This window comes from Fusarium coffeatum (genome assembly GCF_003316985.1).
Source record: "Fusarium coffeatum strain FIESC_28 chromosome Unknown BRIP53273_contig_43, whole genome shotgun sequence".
Lineage (NCBI taxonomy): Eukaryota > Fungi > Ascomycota > Sordariomycetes > Hypocreales > Nectriaceae > Fusarium > Fusarium coffeatum.
Genome location: NW_022157840.1, coordinates 80,837 through 97,639, shown reverse-complemented (window position 1 = coordinate 97,639; position 16,803 = coordinate 80,837). Strand labels below are relative to the sequence as shown.

General features: G+C 47.7%; 6 protein-coding genes across 6 annotated transcripts; 2 read left to right on the top strand and 4 right to left on the bottom strand.

The window, feature by feature from the left end:
• Window positions 1-194: 194 nt before the first annotated feature.
• FIESC28_01975 (uncharacterized protein) lies at window positions 195-1,862 on the top strand (the record flags this gene model as incomplete). Its single annotated transcript, XM_031156125.1, has 5 exons — window positions 195-1,169; window positions 1,221-1,348; window positions 1,402-1,499; window positions 1,552-1,638; window positions 1,687-1,862. The coding sequence occupies 5 exons, from the start codon at window positions 195-197 to the stop codon at window positions 1,860-1,862; spliced, it is 1,464 nt and encodes a 487-aa protein (XP_031019831.1).
• Window positions 1,863-3,057: 1,195 nt separating this feature from the next.
• FIESC28_01974 (uncharacterized protein) lies at window positions 3,058-7,417 on the top strand (the record flags this gene model as incomplete). The annotated part of the gene is made up of 10 exons (XM_031156124.1): window positions 3,058-3,140; window positions 3,213-3,505; window positions 3,560-3,889; window positions 3,947-3,971; window positions 4,030-4,712; window positions 4,768-5,362; window positions 5,414-5,521; window positions 5,570-5,892; window positions 5,943-6,641; window positions 6,690-7,417. 10 exons carry the CDS (start codon window positions 3,058-3,060, stop codon window positions 7,415-7,417), a joined length of 3,867 nt encoding a protein of 1,288 aa, XP_031019830.1.
• A 240-nt stretch (window positions 7,418-7,657) lies between these two features.
• Window positions 7,658-8,401, bottom strand: FIESC28_01973 (uncharacterized protein; the record flags this gene model as incomplete). Its single annotated transcript, XM_031156123.1, has 1 exon — window positions 7,658-8,401. One exon carries the CDS (start codon window positions 8,399-8,401, stop codon window positions 7,658-7,660), a length of 744 nt encoding a protein of 247 aa, XP_031019829.1.
• A 392-nt stretch (window positions 8,402-8,793) lies between these two features.
• FIESC28_01972 (uncharacterized protein) lies at window positions 8,794-9,387 on the bottom strand (the record flags this gene model as incomplete). The annotated part of the gene is made up of 2 exons (XM_031156122.1): window positions 8,794-9,252; window positions 9,313-9,387. 2 exons carry the CDS (start codon window positions 9,385-9,387, stop codon window positions 8,794-8,796), a joined length of 534 nt encoding a protein of 177 aa, XP_031019828.1.
• A 2,165-nt stretch (window positions 9,388-11,552) lies between these two features.
• Window positions 11,553-12,463, bottom strand: FIESC28_01971 (uncharacterized protein; the record flags this gene model as incomplete). Its single annotated transcript, XM_031156121.1, has 2 exons — window positions 11,553-11,569; window positions 11,797-12,463. The coding sequence occupies 2 exons, from the start codon at window positions 12,461-12,463 to the stop codon at window positions 11,553-11,555; spliced, it is 684 nt and encodes a 227-aa protein (XP_031019827.1).
• Window positions 12,464-13,266: 803 nt separating this feature from the next.
• On the bottom strand, window positions 13,267-16,181 carry FIESC28_01970 (uncharacterized protein; the record flags this gene model as incomplete). Its single annotated transcript, XM_031156120.1, has 5 exons — window positions 13,267-15,045; window positions 15,096-15,290; window positions 15,344-15,847; window positions 15,911-15,965; window positions 16,021-16,181. 5 exons carry the CDS (start codon window positions 16,179-16,181, stop codon window positions 13,267-13,269), a joined length of 2,694 nt encoding a protein of 897 aa, XP_031019826.1.
• Between the last annotated feature and the right edge of the window lie 622 nt (window positions 16,182-16,803).

Here is a 16,803-nt window from a genome sequence, read left to right as displayed (position 1 = left end):
GGATCATTACCCCGCGAAATGTTTCCCCAGGTTTCTCCGCGTATTACTAGGCCGAACTTCAACAATCCTTGATCATGGTTGATAAAGATTTATCCAGACGGAAGAGAATGCCGGCAGTTCCATCGAAGTGAATCGTAGATATAAATTGGTCCATCCTAGATAATTATCGAACACAAATAGACTCAGCCGCAATCATGAAGGTTCCTGCGTCCTGTCTCTTAGCCTTGTTGGCTGGTAGCCCAGCTCTGAGTGTCCCTTCTCACCATGACGCTTTTCTAACCATCGACACAACATCGGGCAAACTAACAGGCTTCATCAATTCCACTGCTCCTTCTGTTCGCCAATTCCTCGGTGTTCCTTATGCTGAGCCACCACTCAAGTCTCTGCGCTTCCAGCCTCCCCGTCGTAAGCATAGCAAGGCTTCCCTTCCCGTCACCAAGTATGCACCATCATGCAAGCAAGCACTCAGCAAAGCGCCGACAGTGTATACCGAGCACATGCCTGAGTTTCTTATTAATGGCGGCGACTCTGAAGACTGTCTGTACCTCAACGTCTACGCTCCGTTGAAGCCGATTAGAAAGCGCTTGCCTGTGTTCATCTATATTCCCGGTGGCGGCTTCACCGGTGGCGGCGCAGACTCGCTTTACAAAATCCCCGACAAGTGGATCCAGCGGACTCAATCTCACGTTGTAGTCATCATGAACTACCGTGTCAATGTATTCGGCTTCCCCAATGCAAAAGGCGCGCATCAGAACGTCGGTTTGCTGGACCAACGCATGGTCGTTGAGTGGGCACGCGATAATGTTGCAGCCTTTGGAGGCGATCCGGATCGAATGACACTATGGGGCCAATCTGCCGGTGCAGGATCAGTGGGGATGTACGGATATGCTTATCCCAAGGATCTCATCGTCAAGGGCCTGATTTCTGACTCCGGATCTCCGAATATGCTAGTCAAGACATTGGGCAACTACACTGACTTCGACACCATTGCTACCAAGATCGGGTGCAAGGGAGGCAAGCAGCTGGAGTGTATGCAGAAGGTTGATGCTTCTACTTTGCAAAAGGTTTACTCAGAAACTACGGGTGTTTCTTTTACTCCTGTTGGAGATAACGTGACGGCGTTTTCCAACACGACCGATCGCCTGGCGAGAGGACTGGTTACTAGAGTAGTAAGTTTCACTTATTATCGACGCAGAACAACAGTACTGACATAATGGTAGCCTTGGATCTTTGGTAATAATGCCAATGAAGGCGCTGGCTTTGGCGCTTATAACGAAAGTGGCCAGTCCGCTGCACAGACTGCCATAGGTCTAAACGCGATTGTCTGTCCCGTTGCCGCGGAAGTCAGGTAGGTTTCTTTAACTGAAATCAATTGCATCCACTGCTAAGATATTACTGCAGTGCTCGTGCTAAGTATGGTTATCCAACTTATCGGTACTACTACACCGGAAACTTCTCCAATATCTCACCACTTCCATGGATTGGAGCCACCCACAGCGGTATACATTATGCCCCACAAGCAAGAACATTCCGTACTGACCACTCCCACAGCCGAACTACCCTTGCTGTTTGGAACCCACTATGAGTATCGTGGCAACTCTACCGAGTACGAGTGGCAGGTCGCCGCGGGAATGCAAAGTAAGTTTAGGGATATATCTTGTCAAAACTTAGCTGACGATACGATAGATCTCTGGCTCTCATTTGCCCAAAATCCTCACAAGAGCCCGGCTAACGGAAAGGGCATTACCTGGCCCTTGTATGAGCCCGACCAGAAGAGGATGGCCGTTTTTGCGGAGACAGGCAAGGAGTGGTTCCAATTGGGTGCTGAGAGTCTCACTGAGAGGCAGTGTACTAAGCCTTGAGAATACGGGCTGTGCCCCGTCGCCTCTGTATCACTTATTCAATGCTTTGACAACAGTAGCGTAATGTGTTGAAAGCGGTAAACCATACATGAAGATAAGCATCGCGTCTCAGCTTGAGGGGACAAGAGATCTACGCCTCACGCGGTTCGGGTGACACGAAATGAGAAATTTGTTGGCAAGGGGGGAACCCGGCTTTGTTTTCTTTTATCTACGTTGACTAAACCGTAATGTTTATGAGTCTCTTCATTACCCGATTTCTCAGCCTCTTCTCCGTGGTACTGAAAATGGCGGCATTCTGACAATTATTCATGTGGCTGTCGATCTAGGCACCCTCTTGACATCCTGAGGATCTCACAACAGTGATATGAAGCGTGTGGGCATTAGAGCGTATAAGAGGACTCCATACCGCCCATCGTTGCCACTTTTGTGCCATGGCTGAGGCTGAGTGAGTGGCTTGCAGGCCAAGTCACTAGTTTGAGCAACTATCGACTGCGGGATGGAGGGGGGCGGAGCCTGATTTCGTTTCCAGGCGCTGAAAGGTATTCGGAGTATCCTGATAATAGTAGATATCTGGAGGTAGATTTGAGTAACATCAGATAGTTTCAGCTTTAACTATCGTGCTTTGTCCTACAGTTAGAGATAATTTATTATTCTCCATTTTTGTAATTCCTATAATGATGTCGTTGTTGGTCGGCGACTTGGCTTTTGGCTGGCCGAATGGGAAATCAGGCTCGCGGTAGGCTTTATGACCTCAGGTGCTTGAATTGTACTTGTCATATCACCTCATAACTGCATGACCTTGTTTCGGATTACTCAAGCCACCCAGCCTACTTTTGGGCGAAGGCACAACCCATTTCCAAGCCATGGATCTGGCTTGATTCTCCTGCCGCAACCACCTCTAAGCAACACAGTGTTGTGAGTGAACACGATTCTCTCTCTGGAGTCTGTGGCTCTTGGTTGTTTTCACCAGGAGAGTTTTCTAATTGTATCATGGAGCCATTCCAACAGTACTCCACCTTACCAGAGGTGGTCTCACCAAGAGATGCCGAATTCCAGGGCGAGTATCGACCGCCGGTGCCTCCAAAGACTTCGTATTCCGAGTCGACCCCAACGATCTCTTCTGCCGACCCAATAAGCCAAACGTCGTCTTTTTCACGACACCACTCCTTGCCGCCGATGTTATGCTGCGTTTGCAATGGCCCCTCTAAAGCCTGGAAATGTGTACAATGCGACGACTTCTTTTGCGGCGAGTGCTGGCCTAAAGAGAGACCTCATCGTGTAAGTAATAAGAAACATTGTCTACACTTTTCCTGTTCTTAATAAATCTCGGGTCCGATTGTTTGTGATCAGCTACTTACCGATTTCGTACCAGCCAGGAAAAGTCGGCATCGATGGTCGACAGCACGAAATGGTCGACGAAGACATCGTTCGCCGGCTACAGCAAATCTTTGGCCAACCAACTGCCGCAGAACAACATCGACGACACACGAACGATATCAATACTACCTGGTTTGGGGTCACCAAGGAGCAAGACCAACCATATCTTCACTATTCAAATAGACTAGTTGACATCCTACGTGAGAGCCAGATGGGAGCGTTTACAGAGCGGTTCCCCCAACTGGTTTCTTTTGTTGGGCAAACAGGTATGTTCTCCGTGCCTATTTCCCGTCATATGACTGACCAGGCATGATGCAAAGGTGCTGGAAAGAGTACGGTCATTAAGATGCTGATTGATCGCCAACAAGCACAAACAGACAGATTTACCAACATACATGCTCCCGTTCCCGGTCTCGTGGGTGATAATATTCCTACCACTGGCGATGTCCATTTGTATGAGGATCCTGGCACATACCACAGTCAAAGTCCTGTGTTATATGCCGATTGCGAGGGCATGACGGGCGGCGAGAATGCACCTCGCGGTCTCGCCTGTCGTGATAAGGTTGAAAGCGCCAAGAGGTCGGGGAAGCTGGTCAAAAATGTCCTTCGGAAGAGAATCACATGGGCAGACAACCCCAGGATGCAATCGCGTGAGTATGCAGTTACAAGCCTGTTTCCAAGGATACTCTACACTTTCTCTGATGTAGTAGTGTTCGTACTTCGCGAGGTCAGGTAAGCAATATCTCACGTATCAGAGAGTGTGACGGTTGTTAACTCTGAACTCACCCAGGACATTCCAGACAGAGGTTTTGACACAGCTGGTTGATTGGGCTGCCATGTCGATTGACAAGTCTCTCAACCAGCCAACACTTCCACACGTCGTCATAGTTGCAAACTATACCGACACCAGTATCGATGATCAACAGTGGAATCCCGATGTGGCTACAAAGGGTTTGCTTGATGATTACCAAGATTCAGTCCATCAAGTCCCAGCTCTAAGAGAGAAGTTGGAGAGACTAGCAAGTTTGGGCAAAGACATAAAGACAACCAAGGGGCTGCTCGAATACTATTATTCCTCCGTGACACTGGTGAGAATGCCGGCCAAAGGTCGTTATATGAGGATGGACGAGCAAATTGGGCAGCTGTATGGCGCAATTCTCGGCAAATGCGCGCAGTCTCATGCTCGAAAGAAGAAGGTTCGCATGCTACTTAATGCTGAAGTGTTACCACAGTATGTGAACGCTGCCTACGACCACTTCTCGGTAAGTCTTGACGAGCCCTTCGACTTCATAGAGGAAGCGCGCCGACATACACCTCTACCCCGAACCCTAGGGGGACACATCCTTAACCTCATCGTCACTATGTATAACCACGCCGGTCGACGTCGCACGCGGGTCAAGGACTTGTTTACGAGTCTAAGCCTTCCCCTCGCCTCTTGCATCATGCTGGCTGCTACAAGAGAAAAGATACAAGGTAAAACCAACGTTCAAATGAATCTTAGATGTCGAGATGCACTTACACAAACTAGGTTCCTATTCACACTTGCTACGCAACACTTATCGTCATTCACTAGATGAAGCCATACAAGTGTTTTGTGACCAATGGCTTCGCTGCTCATTTATTCATCAGGGAGAAGCATGCCAGAATGCCAGGAATTCGCATCAGAAAGGCCACCAAGCTATGTCTGGAAGGATCATTACTCGTGGGCCTTACGAGTCAACCTTTGTCGCAGACGAGTTCTTTCCAGATTGGATCAATCAAATTGACAAGCACATAAGAGAGCTGGACGAGCGTTTACAGCGATTCGATTCAGAGAAGAACGCAATCCCTAGATACCTTGCCAACGTTATGGCCAAGTTCTATGGTACTGCTGATAGCTCAGCTTCGAAGATCAGAAGCAATTTGACTTGCCTGTGTTGCGTTCGGAGGATTCCCGAAAACATTCTTCCCTGTGGGCATGTACTCTGCAAAGCATGTGTTCAAGCCCATGGTGTGAGCATTGGGCAGGGTTTGTATCATATGAACTTTTGCCCATTACATAAGAAGGAAACGCTGTGGCCGAAGCCTGCACGTATCAGGTTCAAACCAGACGAGGCTGGTGTACGAGTTCTCTGCTTGGATGGGTAAGGTGACCCCACGCATCTCCGGGACAATTAAATCTGACAAACAACTAGGGGTGGCGTGCGATCCATTGTCGAGATCGTCATACTCCAAGCGATTGAAAACACACTAGGCGGTCACATTCCGATACAGAACTTCTTCGACCTCATCGTTGGCTCAAGGTTAGTTTTACCGTTTCGTCCTTTGCTGCTGGAAGCTGATAACTGCAGTACTGGTGGAATTATTGCTCTAGGTCTTGGTGTCAAGCGTTGGACTGTCGCTAACTGTAGAGAACAATTCAAAAGCCTTTGCAAGCAGGCCTTCACTTCCAGATTATCGAAGGCCTTTGCAGCTGTTAGCAGGAAGAGCCAGTACAAGACGAAGCCCCTGGAAAAAGGCTTGAAGTCCGCCTTTGACCAGCATTCATTCCTGTACGGTGGTTCGAGACCCGATCACTCAACGTCAATACGAGTTGCTGTTACTACAACCTTGGCTAGCGAGAACAGACCAGCGGTACTATCCAATTATAATACCGAGAGCGAGCATGAATCTTGTAAGTCTTGAGCGTTGATGCCTAGTGGTTTCTCTTGACTGACTGTTCAGCTCCATACAAATTTATCCGTCCACAGGAATCTGCTAGGGAAGTAAAAGTTTGGGAGGCTGCAAGGGCGACGGCTGCTGCACCACCGTATTTTAAACCATTCTTGCAGGAGACGACGGGAACACAGTATACAGATGGCGCCATACATAATCCATGTCCAGCCTATGTTGCAGACCACGAGCGAAGGCTCCTTTGGGGGGAGGTCAGTCATTGGGCACCAGACATTCTCCTATCACTCGGAACTGGTTACACACAGTCTCGCACAACTCATAAGTCCAAACGCACATTCTCGCAGGACATTCCAGGTGCCACCAAGCTCACCAGGGTTATCTCTCCCTCGCAACAGTGGGCTTCTGCTAGCCTGACCACTATGTGGAGAACCAATAATCCACTGGTCGACGATCAGAGCACCAGCCAAGACATGTGGAACAGCTATGTTGAGAAGGCCACTGCCACCGAGAACCTACTAACAATATCGGATGAAAACCGTAACATGCGGATCAACGTCAGGTGGTCCGATAAAAGGCCCAGTTTTGATGATGCGGAAGAGATAGAGAATATTGAGCGACATGCTATGAACGAAATAAGCGAGAACCATGAAATCAAGATGGTTGCACACAAGCTTGTCGCTAGTTGTTTTTATTTTGAGAGGACAGGTACTGATCCTCAGAATAAAGAAAAAGGGCTGTACAAATGCTCCGGTAGGTTGCCACTTATCCACTGATATTTCTGTTACTGAACTTAACTAGGTAGTATCATCTGCCGTTTCGATGAAGGGAGTCGAGATTTGAGAGGCCTTGGCCTTGTTCTTAGAGACCACATCCGTGGCAGTGATTTCGCACCTTTCTTCATCTTAGAGGAGGACTACGGTACTTCTCTCCAGAGGCAGCACGATGTAACTGTTCCGGTTGATACCATCTACGCGATGTGCCATTCTGGTACGTTCCGTTTGCCAACAAACATTGTCATTGATGGCGCTCACGAATCGAGTTTAACACGTCTGTCCCTGTGTCTGCAACCGGGAGGATACAGCTATTCCCAAGTCTCTGATCCATCCCACAGATCCGTCAATCCCTCTTTCTCTATCAGTGGATTCCCAAGAGAGCTCTTTGCCCAGGATACACCCTTGTCTCCTCGCACAACCGTTGCGGATATGGACGACGATGAAGGGCCTTGTGAATTACCAGTGCCTGAAGATATACCACTTACCAAGGAAACCTCGAAGGTTTCAGCAAGGCTCGCATTGTTCAGGAACAGACAGTTGCACCATTCCATTTCCCAGATGTCGTTTACCAACAGACCCAGCAGTTCAGAGGATAAAGGCACTGAATCATGTGAAAGTCGAGATGGAGATTCTGAGTCAGCAAGGCTATTTTTCGGTGCGAGGAAGAAGAACAGTGAAGGGTCTGAAGCAGTGGATAAACAGTTTGAAAGCGGGTTCGAGGCAAAACCGCAACCTTTTAGAGGTTATTATTAGGCTACATGATCTTTTGTACTGGCCCCGAACTGAGGTGCCGGTTTTAACTATTGAGAGATACTAGCACGCTGGAGAGGCTTGTAGCGCAGCTAAACAGTAGCCGATGGGTAATAGCAGAATTTAGGGAACCAATTACTGATTGTATCTAGAACCCTATCTCCCCAATGGTCGTGAAATACATCCCAGAATAGCTGTAAGAGGGACCAGGCTGATGCCAGATCTAACCGTCTAGAACCCTGTTCAAACTTTGGTATCGCCACAAATCCATCTTGCTAGTCCTTCGGCATGTGCGGCTGCTGGTTCAATCACAGGAACATTCCCAAGGTCTTCCTGCTTTAAAACAAAGCCAAGATCCGTGCTCCCCAGAATGATGACCTGGGCCCCTCTAGTAACGAGCTTCTTTGCCTGGTTGATGAACATGGCTTTTGTTGATGTTGTAACAAACGAGACTCCCTTGGCAACTTCTTCCAGCATACCTCTGTTCACTTCCTCAATATCCTGCTCTGTCTCAGGAACGATGACCTGAAATCCACAGCTAGTGCTTTGCAAACGGCCGACGAAAAAGTCCGGGTCCTGAGAGTCCAACATAGAGATTTTGGGACCGAGTAAACCAAGCCTCCTCACTCCGGGATGGGTCGTTGTGATGTAGGTGGCGAGGAAGTCTGTGATGTGGAGAAGAGGGATGCTGGAAGCTGCTGCAACATCCGATAAGCGCGCAGCGACCTTGTGTGCCAAAATCGCGCAGATGGCGACCCCGTCAACTTTTTCTCCCAGCAGATTGATGGGCTCTTCGTATGTTGACGCGAAAGATGACCAGTCGCCTTTCATGGCATATTGGATCATGTCTTCCAGGTTCGCACTATACATGTATAGCGGGGCTGCTGTGCGTTTTCCGAGTTGGGCTCTCACAGATGTGTTGATCTTGTTGTAGTAAAGGGCTGTGACATCAGGCGTCATGCCTCCGAGTAACAAGATTGTCTTCATAGTTCCTGGCGGTATTTCGATTGACTTGAAGAATGGAAGTGGAAGAATAGAGTCTTACTTCTGACTTTGATCCTATGGCGACTTGTCAGTTGCAGGGCGTGATGTGGGGTGAGATTCTTAGTGCAGTAAGCAGCTGGACTTTCCTAGCCTTACTTGGTACTGTGAATTGCGATGGTGGACTGCTGCTATTCAACCAAAGAATCAAACGGTCATTCTTCTGGAAAAGACTGAAACGGTGATATAATAAAAGGATTGAAATGTTTTTCGCCCGGAAATCTCTGCGAAGAGAACCAGCGAGATAAGTCTGATTCAAGATAAGTGTATGAGTCGAATTGAAGACCATGTACAGTAGTTGTAAAGCTCGAGACGGTTTATCGATACTGGTGTAATCTCTACTTTCCTCCAGCCTTGTCAGGGTTGGTGCCTCGACCAGAGATCTTAGCATCACATCCACCGCCAATGGAAGCACATTGGTAAGGGTCCCAGTGGAATTCAGTCTTCTTGCAGCCTTCAACAAAGTACTGGTAGTACTTTCCAGTCTCATCGTTCTCGACAGTAATGAACTTCCCTCCATCCACGGCGCCTCCCTCCCAAAAGACAGACCAACCGTCACAGCCACCAGTGGTGAAGCTTTGCCTATCACCGGCCTTAGTCTTCCCGTCAAAGACATCCATGCAATTTCCGGCCCATTCCTTGGTGGCTCCATCGGGACAGTCTCCGCTGTCCATCTCGAAGCTTGCCTTACAGAAGGGAGTGCAGCAGGTGTTTGTACCGCAAGGAGCGCTCCAGGAGCCGTCCATGATGTTGATGGTATCACCTCGCTTGTTCAAGCGGTTACTTTCGTCACGGGGCTAGATTGATGGTCGGTTAGTGTATGCTGGCAGACTGCAGTGAAAGATGGGTATGCGTACAGCAGCGGAGGAGAAGGGAGCAGAGCTCAAAGCCATAGCGGCAGCGAAAACAACGGATCGGAGGGAGAAAGTCATTCTGGTTGTGTATAAGTGATTGAAAGTTATGTTATAGACTTAAAGCTGAGCGTCGAGCGATTGTTTAGGTGGCAGAAGTACTGATGAGTTGAAGCTGATGAAGAATTTGAAAAGCGGTATCAAGAGGGTCTTTTATATACAAGTCGTTCAGACCCAAACTTCACTGCCTCCGTTGGTCTTTGGGTTGGCATGCTCCGATTGAGAATCTGAATGTACAACGTAGCTTGCTGTTGTGGCTTTGATCGCGATCGTCGAATGTGGAGTCTGGAGTTGGATGTCTGAGCCCATGGGGTTGTTCGCAAATGACCCGCTCTTACATCACCTTCAATCCTTTTCCAAGCACTAAGCGAGAACTTTTGAAGTTGTTCAGCTTTAAAGCTTGGCTAAATAATGATCAACTGATTTAATACAGTAGAGTAGCATGCATAAACGTGACTTTTCCTTCTGGTAACGTCTTGGCAATTCGTAGGCTCCCTTCAGCCTCCCCATCAGTAGTTCTACAGAAGCATGGTACCGATTGCATAGAGTTTAATTAATATGTAACTCTTGGGTTGGTAGTCATAGATGGTCATTAATATGCCGGTCTCTTCTGTGATCTCATCGTTCATCCTCTTTTCTCTCCATGGTAGTAATTTCTGTTTGATAGAAACATTTTTAAGCTTAAGTCCTTCTAGAACCATCGACGATGGGTTTCCCTGGCTCAACCCGTTTGACTGGCCGAAGCGTGACACGTTCTTCTTAGCTGATGCTATCCATTTGCCGAATGTAACAAGAAAGTAAGTGTCTGGGGTCTGATCCGGATTTACTGTCGGAAGGATCGTGCACGGGTGATCCTATAAGGCTTGGCCGAGTTAAAATCTCCTCAGCTGTGCCTGCCTGACAGACCACATCAGCTCGAATGGCTAGCCTCATTAAGTTAGAAAGCCTCTCGATAGCAGGTATCCCTGGGCTGGGTCTGAGGGGATGTTTTCATGGTTGTAGTGACTGTGGGTGCCATAGTTGCGGTGATATACAAGCAATATCTTAACACTGCCTACGCTGGAATCGCGCCCTCAGCTACCTGCCATTTCAGTGTGCCCGCCTTGTTAAAGTCTCAAAAGACGTCCTCTGTAGGATCAGTAAGGGATTTACCTGTCAACTCATTCTGATATCGTTTTGAGGTACAACTATTTCTTGGTTCGTTCGATCATCCGGACCAAGACCGAGGTGGCACTGTAATCCAAAAGGATTCGACTTGCATACAAAAAGACCAATAGAAGGCAAGGCATCGGCGATGAGACATGGGGCTATTCTTGCATGTGAAAGACCAAGTTCAACCATCACACATGATTCAATCATGTTCTGTCATTGGCTATCATTCTCAGCCAAGAGAAAAAGATTGCTGAACCACATGGGATCGAATCCTGAGTTGCATGGTGGTTCCTCGAATGGAACTACCTCGAATATGCTAGGTAGTGAACACGTAGTGCGACCGACATGCCGTTGTTGATTCTTCAAGACTTAGATATGACTTTTAGCAACTGGTTTCTTTGCTTTGGGGATAGGTCATGGGCTGAGTTGAGGCAGTTATGCTGTATATCATAATGAACGGTAGTTATCTGGTACGTACTCATATCTAACATCGGGCGCCTCCTGCAAACGACGACCAGGGGAATTTTGGCTTATACTAAAGACTTAGAGATTAGCTATCTAAAGTAAGAACCTCGCAAGTCAGTCTTTACTCTAAATAATAGATAACTTTGTGCTTGTAGCTAGGCCAGCCTTCTCAGCGTTGCTTACGTTATCAAAGTATTTCTGGAAGAAGTAGAAGACAATTATACTGGCTCAGGTACCTTCCAAGTCTTGTTCCCAGCACTGGGATCTGAAGTTGATGCAGCGAGGTGTGTTAACCCTAACTGTCGTCCTTAGCCCTGACAAAAAAAAGCCAGCTCAGAAATATCTTGCATACCCATCCTAATTTATGTTATCATTCTAACTTGACCTAAGAATATATGTATTTATGAGATTATTGCACCAATGCCGTCATAACCTGTGATTATCATTGTGTTGTTTTTATCTGTATACCTCGGGACTTGCGTTTCGGAAAAGCTCAAATAGCTTCAATGCGGTGCATCAGGTCTTTTCTTCTTACTTCTAAAGACGCAACTCTAAGTGATATTGCATTGTTACCAGAATTCTTCATCTACAGACAGGTGAGTTCATAGTGATATTAGTCAAGTTATGAAAGCCAAGGATATCTCAGATAGGAACAGTTCCAAATGACAGAGTAATTATTAAAAAGTAGTAGTCCTAGATTACAAACGCCATCTTACTATCAAGTTTCCACCACTTTCTTCTGGTCTGCTATACAGACCGGATTCGTACATAGAGCCAATGCTTTCTCAGGATTTGGTTGCGATCGACACGTACATATCCTGTCGAGAGACATCAAACGCGAAGAACGCCAATCAAACGCCTGACGCCAGAAAAGCCCCTCTGGCGTCTCTTTATCTTCTTCTTCGTTCCAGCACTTTACTTCAGCGGGGCCCGAAACGCTCAAAACATCGACAATATCCATGTGATTCGACATGATCAGCTCCTTTTCCCCGTGGTACGGTTGACGGCCTTGGATCTTCTTGCCACCGTCCAACGTGCCTGGCGGGAGTTCTTCGGGTCTATACATCCAGTGTACGCGTGCATAGACGTGATTCGCGTCAGAGGCTCTGACCTCGAGAACACGCGCTACCCATTCCTCATCCTCTTGTGGTGTTTGGTCCTCATCCACCTTCCTGCGCTTTATAGTTTGCTCGTTTGCAAGAAAGATAAAGTCGCCCAGTTTATGTTTAACACCACTCAGGACAAAGCTCTTATAGCTTGTCATGTTGTACCAGGTATCTGTAGGCTTGACAGAGTGGAGAAGGTCTAGGCTATGTGTCCCGGAACATGTGAAGGGAAAACTTTGCATCCTGACACGTCTGCGTACTGGACGACCGTCTTTGACTGTGGGTTTAGGAATAGTTTTGGGGTATATGATTTGAAATGGATGATCTTGAACTTGTCTCTGGCTCTCAGATCGAGATCGTTTGCGGACGCCCATGGTTGCAGTTGGTTGAGTTGACGAAGGGAGTTATAACGATCACTAATAAGCGGCGACGACGCGTCGTGATGAGGGTCCGGTATGAACGGAAAACACGTGCCTGACCTTATGAGAGTTAGATGAAAGGTTTGAGCAGGGGTTGAGGGAGTACAACGAGTTCCTCGGGTTGAAAAGATGATGATAAGACGCGTAGAGTGAAAATAGGGATACAAGATCAAAACAAATTTGTCAGACGTCATTTTAAGCCGAAGCTTATTTCCACAAAGTGGGCTTACTTAGTAGAGTATTATTCAGCCAATGGTATTTTTATAATCGCGAGATAGTGGGGTATGGTCTCTGCCACGTCACGTCCACTACCCTGAACTCGCTTCTCAACTCTATGAGTTCTGGGTTTATATAAACCACAGGCGAAATTAACTATCCAAAACTATCAGGACTATTCTCCCGAAGAACTAGGTATTTAATGAATGTGACTTTTACTTTTTATTACGTCGAGGTGTTGAGATAGACCGTGAAACTCGCCAAGATAAACTTCGCCGCAATCACCGCGTACTGAGACGAGAACCTTCCTCACACATGAGTCACGAGACTATGACCAATAGTAACTAGGCAACATAGGTCACATGGGTTGTATCCGACTCTATGGAGGGATGGAAAAGTACGGCAAAACTAAGTTTCAAAAAGAGTCTAGTCTGACTAGTTGTGTTGCCACACTAGATAATCTTTGATGTAACAAAATGAGTAACATGTTTGTAATCGGTATTCATTATTCATTTATTCAGTTCTATAGATATTAATTCCATCTAGACACCAGAACTGGTTGACTCCATCATTAGGGTATCTATGAGAGCAGCAGTTGTTGTTATGTTATGATCTGCTCGGCTGAGTTCGTTCAGCCGATGCGATTTGACGGATACATCCGTTCTCCCCCAACCAAATGGTTGTAACTCGATATCAGATGTCGTTGGAAATGACAGTTGATTCTGTAGATCTTGTAGATCCTGGAAATTGGGAGGCTCGGCGGCTGTGTCCTGACTCCACGAGCGTGACAGATCATCGCGAGTCTCCGCGTTATTGGCTTCGACCTGGACAGTGACTTCTTGGAACACTACGATGCCGCCGCCTAAAAATGATTGTTGATGTGCTGTGTAGTGACGCTCGGGAGGAGGGTATATGTCCCCTGATTCTGCCGGCGGAGAAATCTCGTTACCCTCACCGTCTCCTGGTGGACAGAGATTAACGGTCGAGGACGAACGGGTAGAGTTTTTTGAGGATGCTCGTCTCATAGTTGCAAGGCTAGACTTCTTACCCTTTGACTCTGCCGACGCAACGACACCTCTAAGTCTGCGAAGTGTTGAAGCTGGCCCCGAAGTGAGCTCATTGTTAGCCCGACTGGCGGGCATCTTCAAGGGATCAAAGTCCTGGTGCAGAACGCGAATGAAGTCTTGTCGCGACTGTTCCATCACTTGTCGCATCCTGAAGAAGCTGAGTGGTACCCATTGACAGTGGGGGCCAGAAGAGAGCACAGGATGAGTAATCTTAAGACGCAGTGCCATCATGACGGTTTCGTTTGCCTGATCGCCGTCGACGCCGAAAGGAAGGCGGACAATGGACGGGGTCAATACAGCATCGTGAAACAGAGGTTCTTGGACCCAGCCTCGAAGAGTGTGAATTGCATTGAATAGATGCGTGGCGAACTCCTCTTCGTGAGGAGATCTTGATGAGGCGCCTGGCGTCCTCAACCTCTGAAGAACCTCGGTCACCGGTAATCCGCCGACCCTTTGCAAGAGTCTAAGATGACACGTGTCTAGTTCTTTAATAGGCAGCGGCACTGAAGGAAGCAGGCGTCGAGCGTCCTTTCGGACAAGAACTTGGGGTTTACTGAGACAGGAATCCTGAACTGCGAAGAAACCCAAATGCAGACCAGCCTTTATTTGGACTTGCTGTTCGATGAAGCTTCGCATGTCCCGGAGCTTTGATTGAAACTCAACGGACTGGATCTCCTGGTTGTTGTTGACCCGGGAAGACTCGACGAATTTGTATCCAGCGGACACAAGCTTTTGAGCCTCGTCATCCGAGTTAAGTCGACGGACAAGGAACATGAGCGCACCTCTTCCGTCAATCTCATTCTCAAGACCTAGTCCCTTCTCCAGGTGATGGGTATCAGCCGAGCCTTTGCTGCTCATCTCATCAACATCGATGGACTGGTCGTTCCGGTACTTCTCAAGGGCTTGGATATAAGCTTGGTTCGACGCCGTTCTTTTGGGAAGGATCTCGTCCCATAGAACGCCAACGTTGATAAGTGGTTCATTGAGGCGTTCCGAGAGTTCAGAAGCGGCGACGCAGAATAGCTCGCGAAAAACAAAGTCGTATCCGTCGATGGGTTTTCCGTCGTCGGTTATAAGCTGGATGCCTTTCTTGACATCCTTGTGATGGCTCTTATGTGGTAGTTGTGTCAGGTGTCGTTTCATGCCATTAATCAATCCTGAGATACCGATCCAGTTCCTTGACGCTTGGAACATCCATTGAAATTGTTCATTAGATGTATTGAACTTTTCCTTCGAGCTCTGAACAAAAAGATTCTGTTAGTGACATATTCCAGATGATAACGGAGAAGTGGGTGGTGTCTTACTCCTCTTGCACCTCCAATGAAGAAATCAGTAACAACAGTACAAGGAAATCCTCCGCTTGAATCGATTAGAAGGCGTCCATTCTTATCGAAAACAATGGCGCCAAGTTCGATCTGCTGAGCACGACGAGCAGCTTGCTTCAGAGTTCGGGCTCGAAGAATAGCTGATCCCGCGATAATGATACACGCACCGAAAGACTTTCAAAACCAGTTAGTCTGTAGAGCATCAAAGAATGTCGATAGGGACTTACCAAGCAAATAACTGCAATCACTGTTGCAGTACGCGATCCTTCCTGTATCCTCCTCAATCGAACTAACCGATATTCTGTGCCAACAGAAGCACACCAGTGCATACTGGACACAGCCGCGGCTAGGAAAATAGCAGATATTGTCCTTATCCACCAACTACCGCGAGAAAGGGATTGAAAGATGAAGAATACAGCCAACGCTGCTGTGCTGGCTGTAACCGAAATGATAGCAGCCCCCACGATGTATTGTATTTTGTAAATGCACTGATAGTTTCGGATTGACGCATTTCCTAGGTAATGCATCCCACAGATAGCAGCGCCGCAGAGAACACCAGCTGTTATCACCCTCCACCAAGCGACTCGATTCGATATGCCGATTGCGTAAAAGGCGGCGAGGAGAAATACAACCGGCAGGCAGAAGGAGAGTATCGTCACACCAACGGAGTAGTCGACTTGCATCTCTGGTTCGCCATGAGCAAGTGTGAGCGCCTGGTTTCCGATAAAATGCTACGCCAGGTCAGTATTCCAGACACCTACGGAAGATGAAGCAGAACACAACAGTTAACTTACCATAGACCAGATGGCTATGCCACCCATAGTAATGGAAGAGCACACGAGTACTAGACTAACATGCTTGTCAGCAAACTGTCGTTTGATTGCGCACTTCGCCTCGAACGTACTGATTCGAGATACCGTCAAACCATGATCTCTGATTGATCAATTCAAGAGTCGACGCAGCCCCTACCAGGCTAATGAGATAGCTGAGGGCAACGTAGCCCCCATTGTAGGCCTTCGGGACAATATGGCCCTGGTATACTTCGAGAAGGCCCTCGATAGGCATCTTGGGTAGTCAGTCATGAACGTAAACCTAGCAATGTCCGATGCAGAAAACCAAGGGTATTTAATCGCCTTTCAAGAAACCGACACTGGAATGAAGATCGACAGCTGGGCGGATAGACTAGGCGACTTTGGATGTGAAATGGCCATCTGGGCCCCGGATGCGTTAGTGGCGGAAGACCAGCCCTGTATCCCCGGCAGGCACAGCGCATGAATGGCAATTTGGTTCCCCGAAACGCTGGCAATTAAGCTTCGGCATGGAATGAAGTGTGAAAACTAGAACAGACCAGGTCCCTGGCTTTTACGACAGTTTCCTCGATAACCACGTACTCAAGCCAATTGAATGCGCAGGGCGAGGCCGCATCGAGTTTCATTTGTCAGTTCTTAAAGTTCCTTAGCAGTGAGCCTTGTGCCACCATCACGCTCGCCCAGTCGGCACCGATTGCAGTAACGATTTGTACACTAGATGCAGTTAGTCTTGCAATGCTTACAACAAAAAGCAAGTTCAAGGAGACCGAACATCTTCAGTAAGCGCTAGTTTAAACATAAGACAGGAACAAGGGTCGGGAATACGATGCGCGTTTCACTGTAAAACAAAATCTACTCGCTTTCTTTTCTACTTTCAG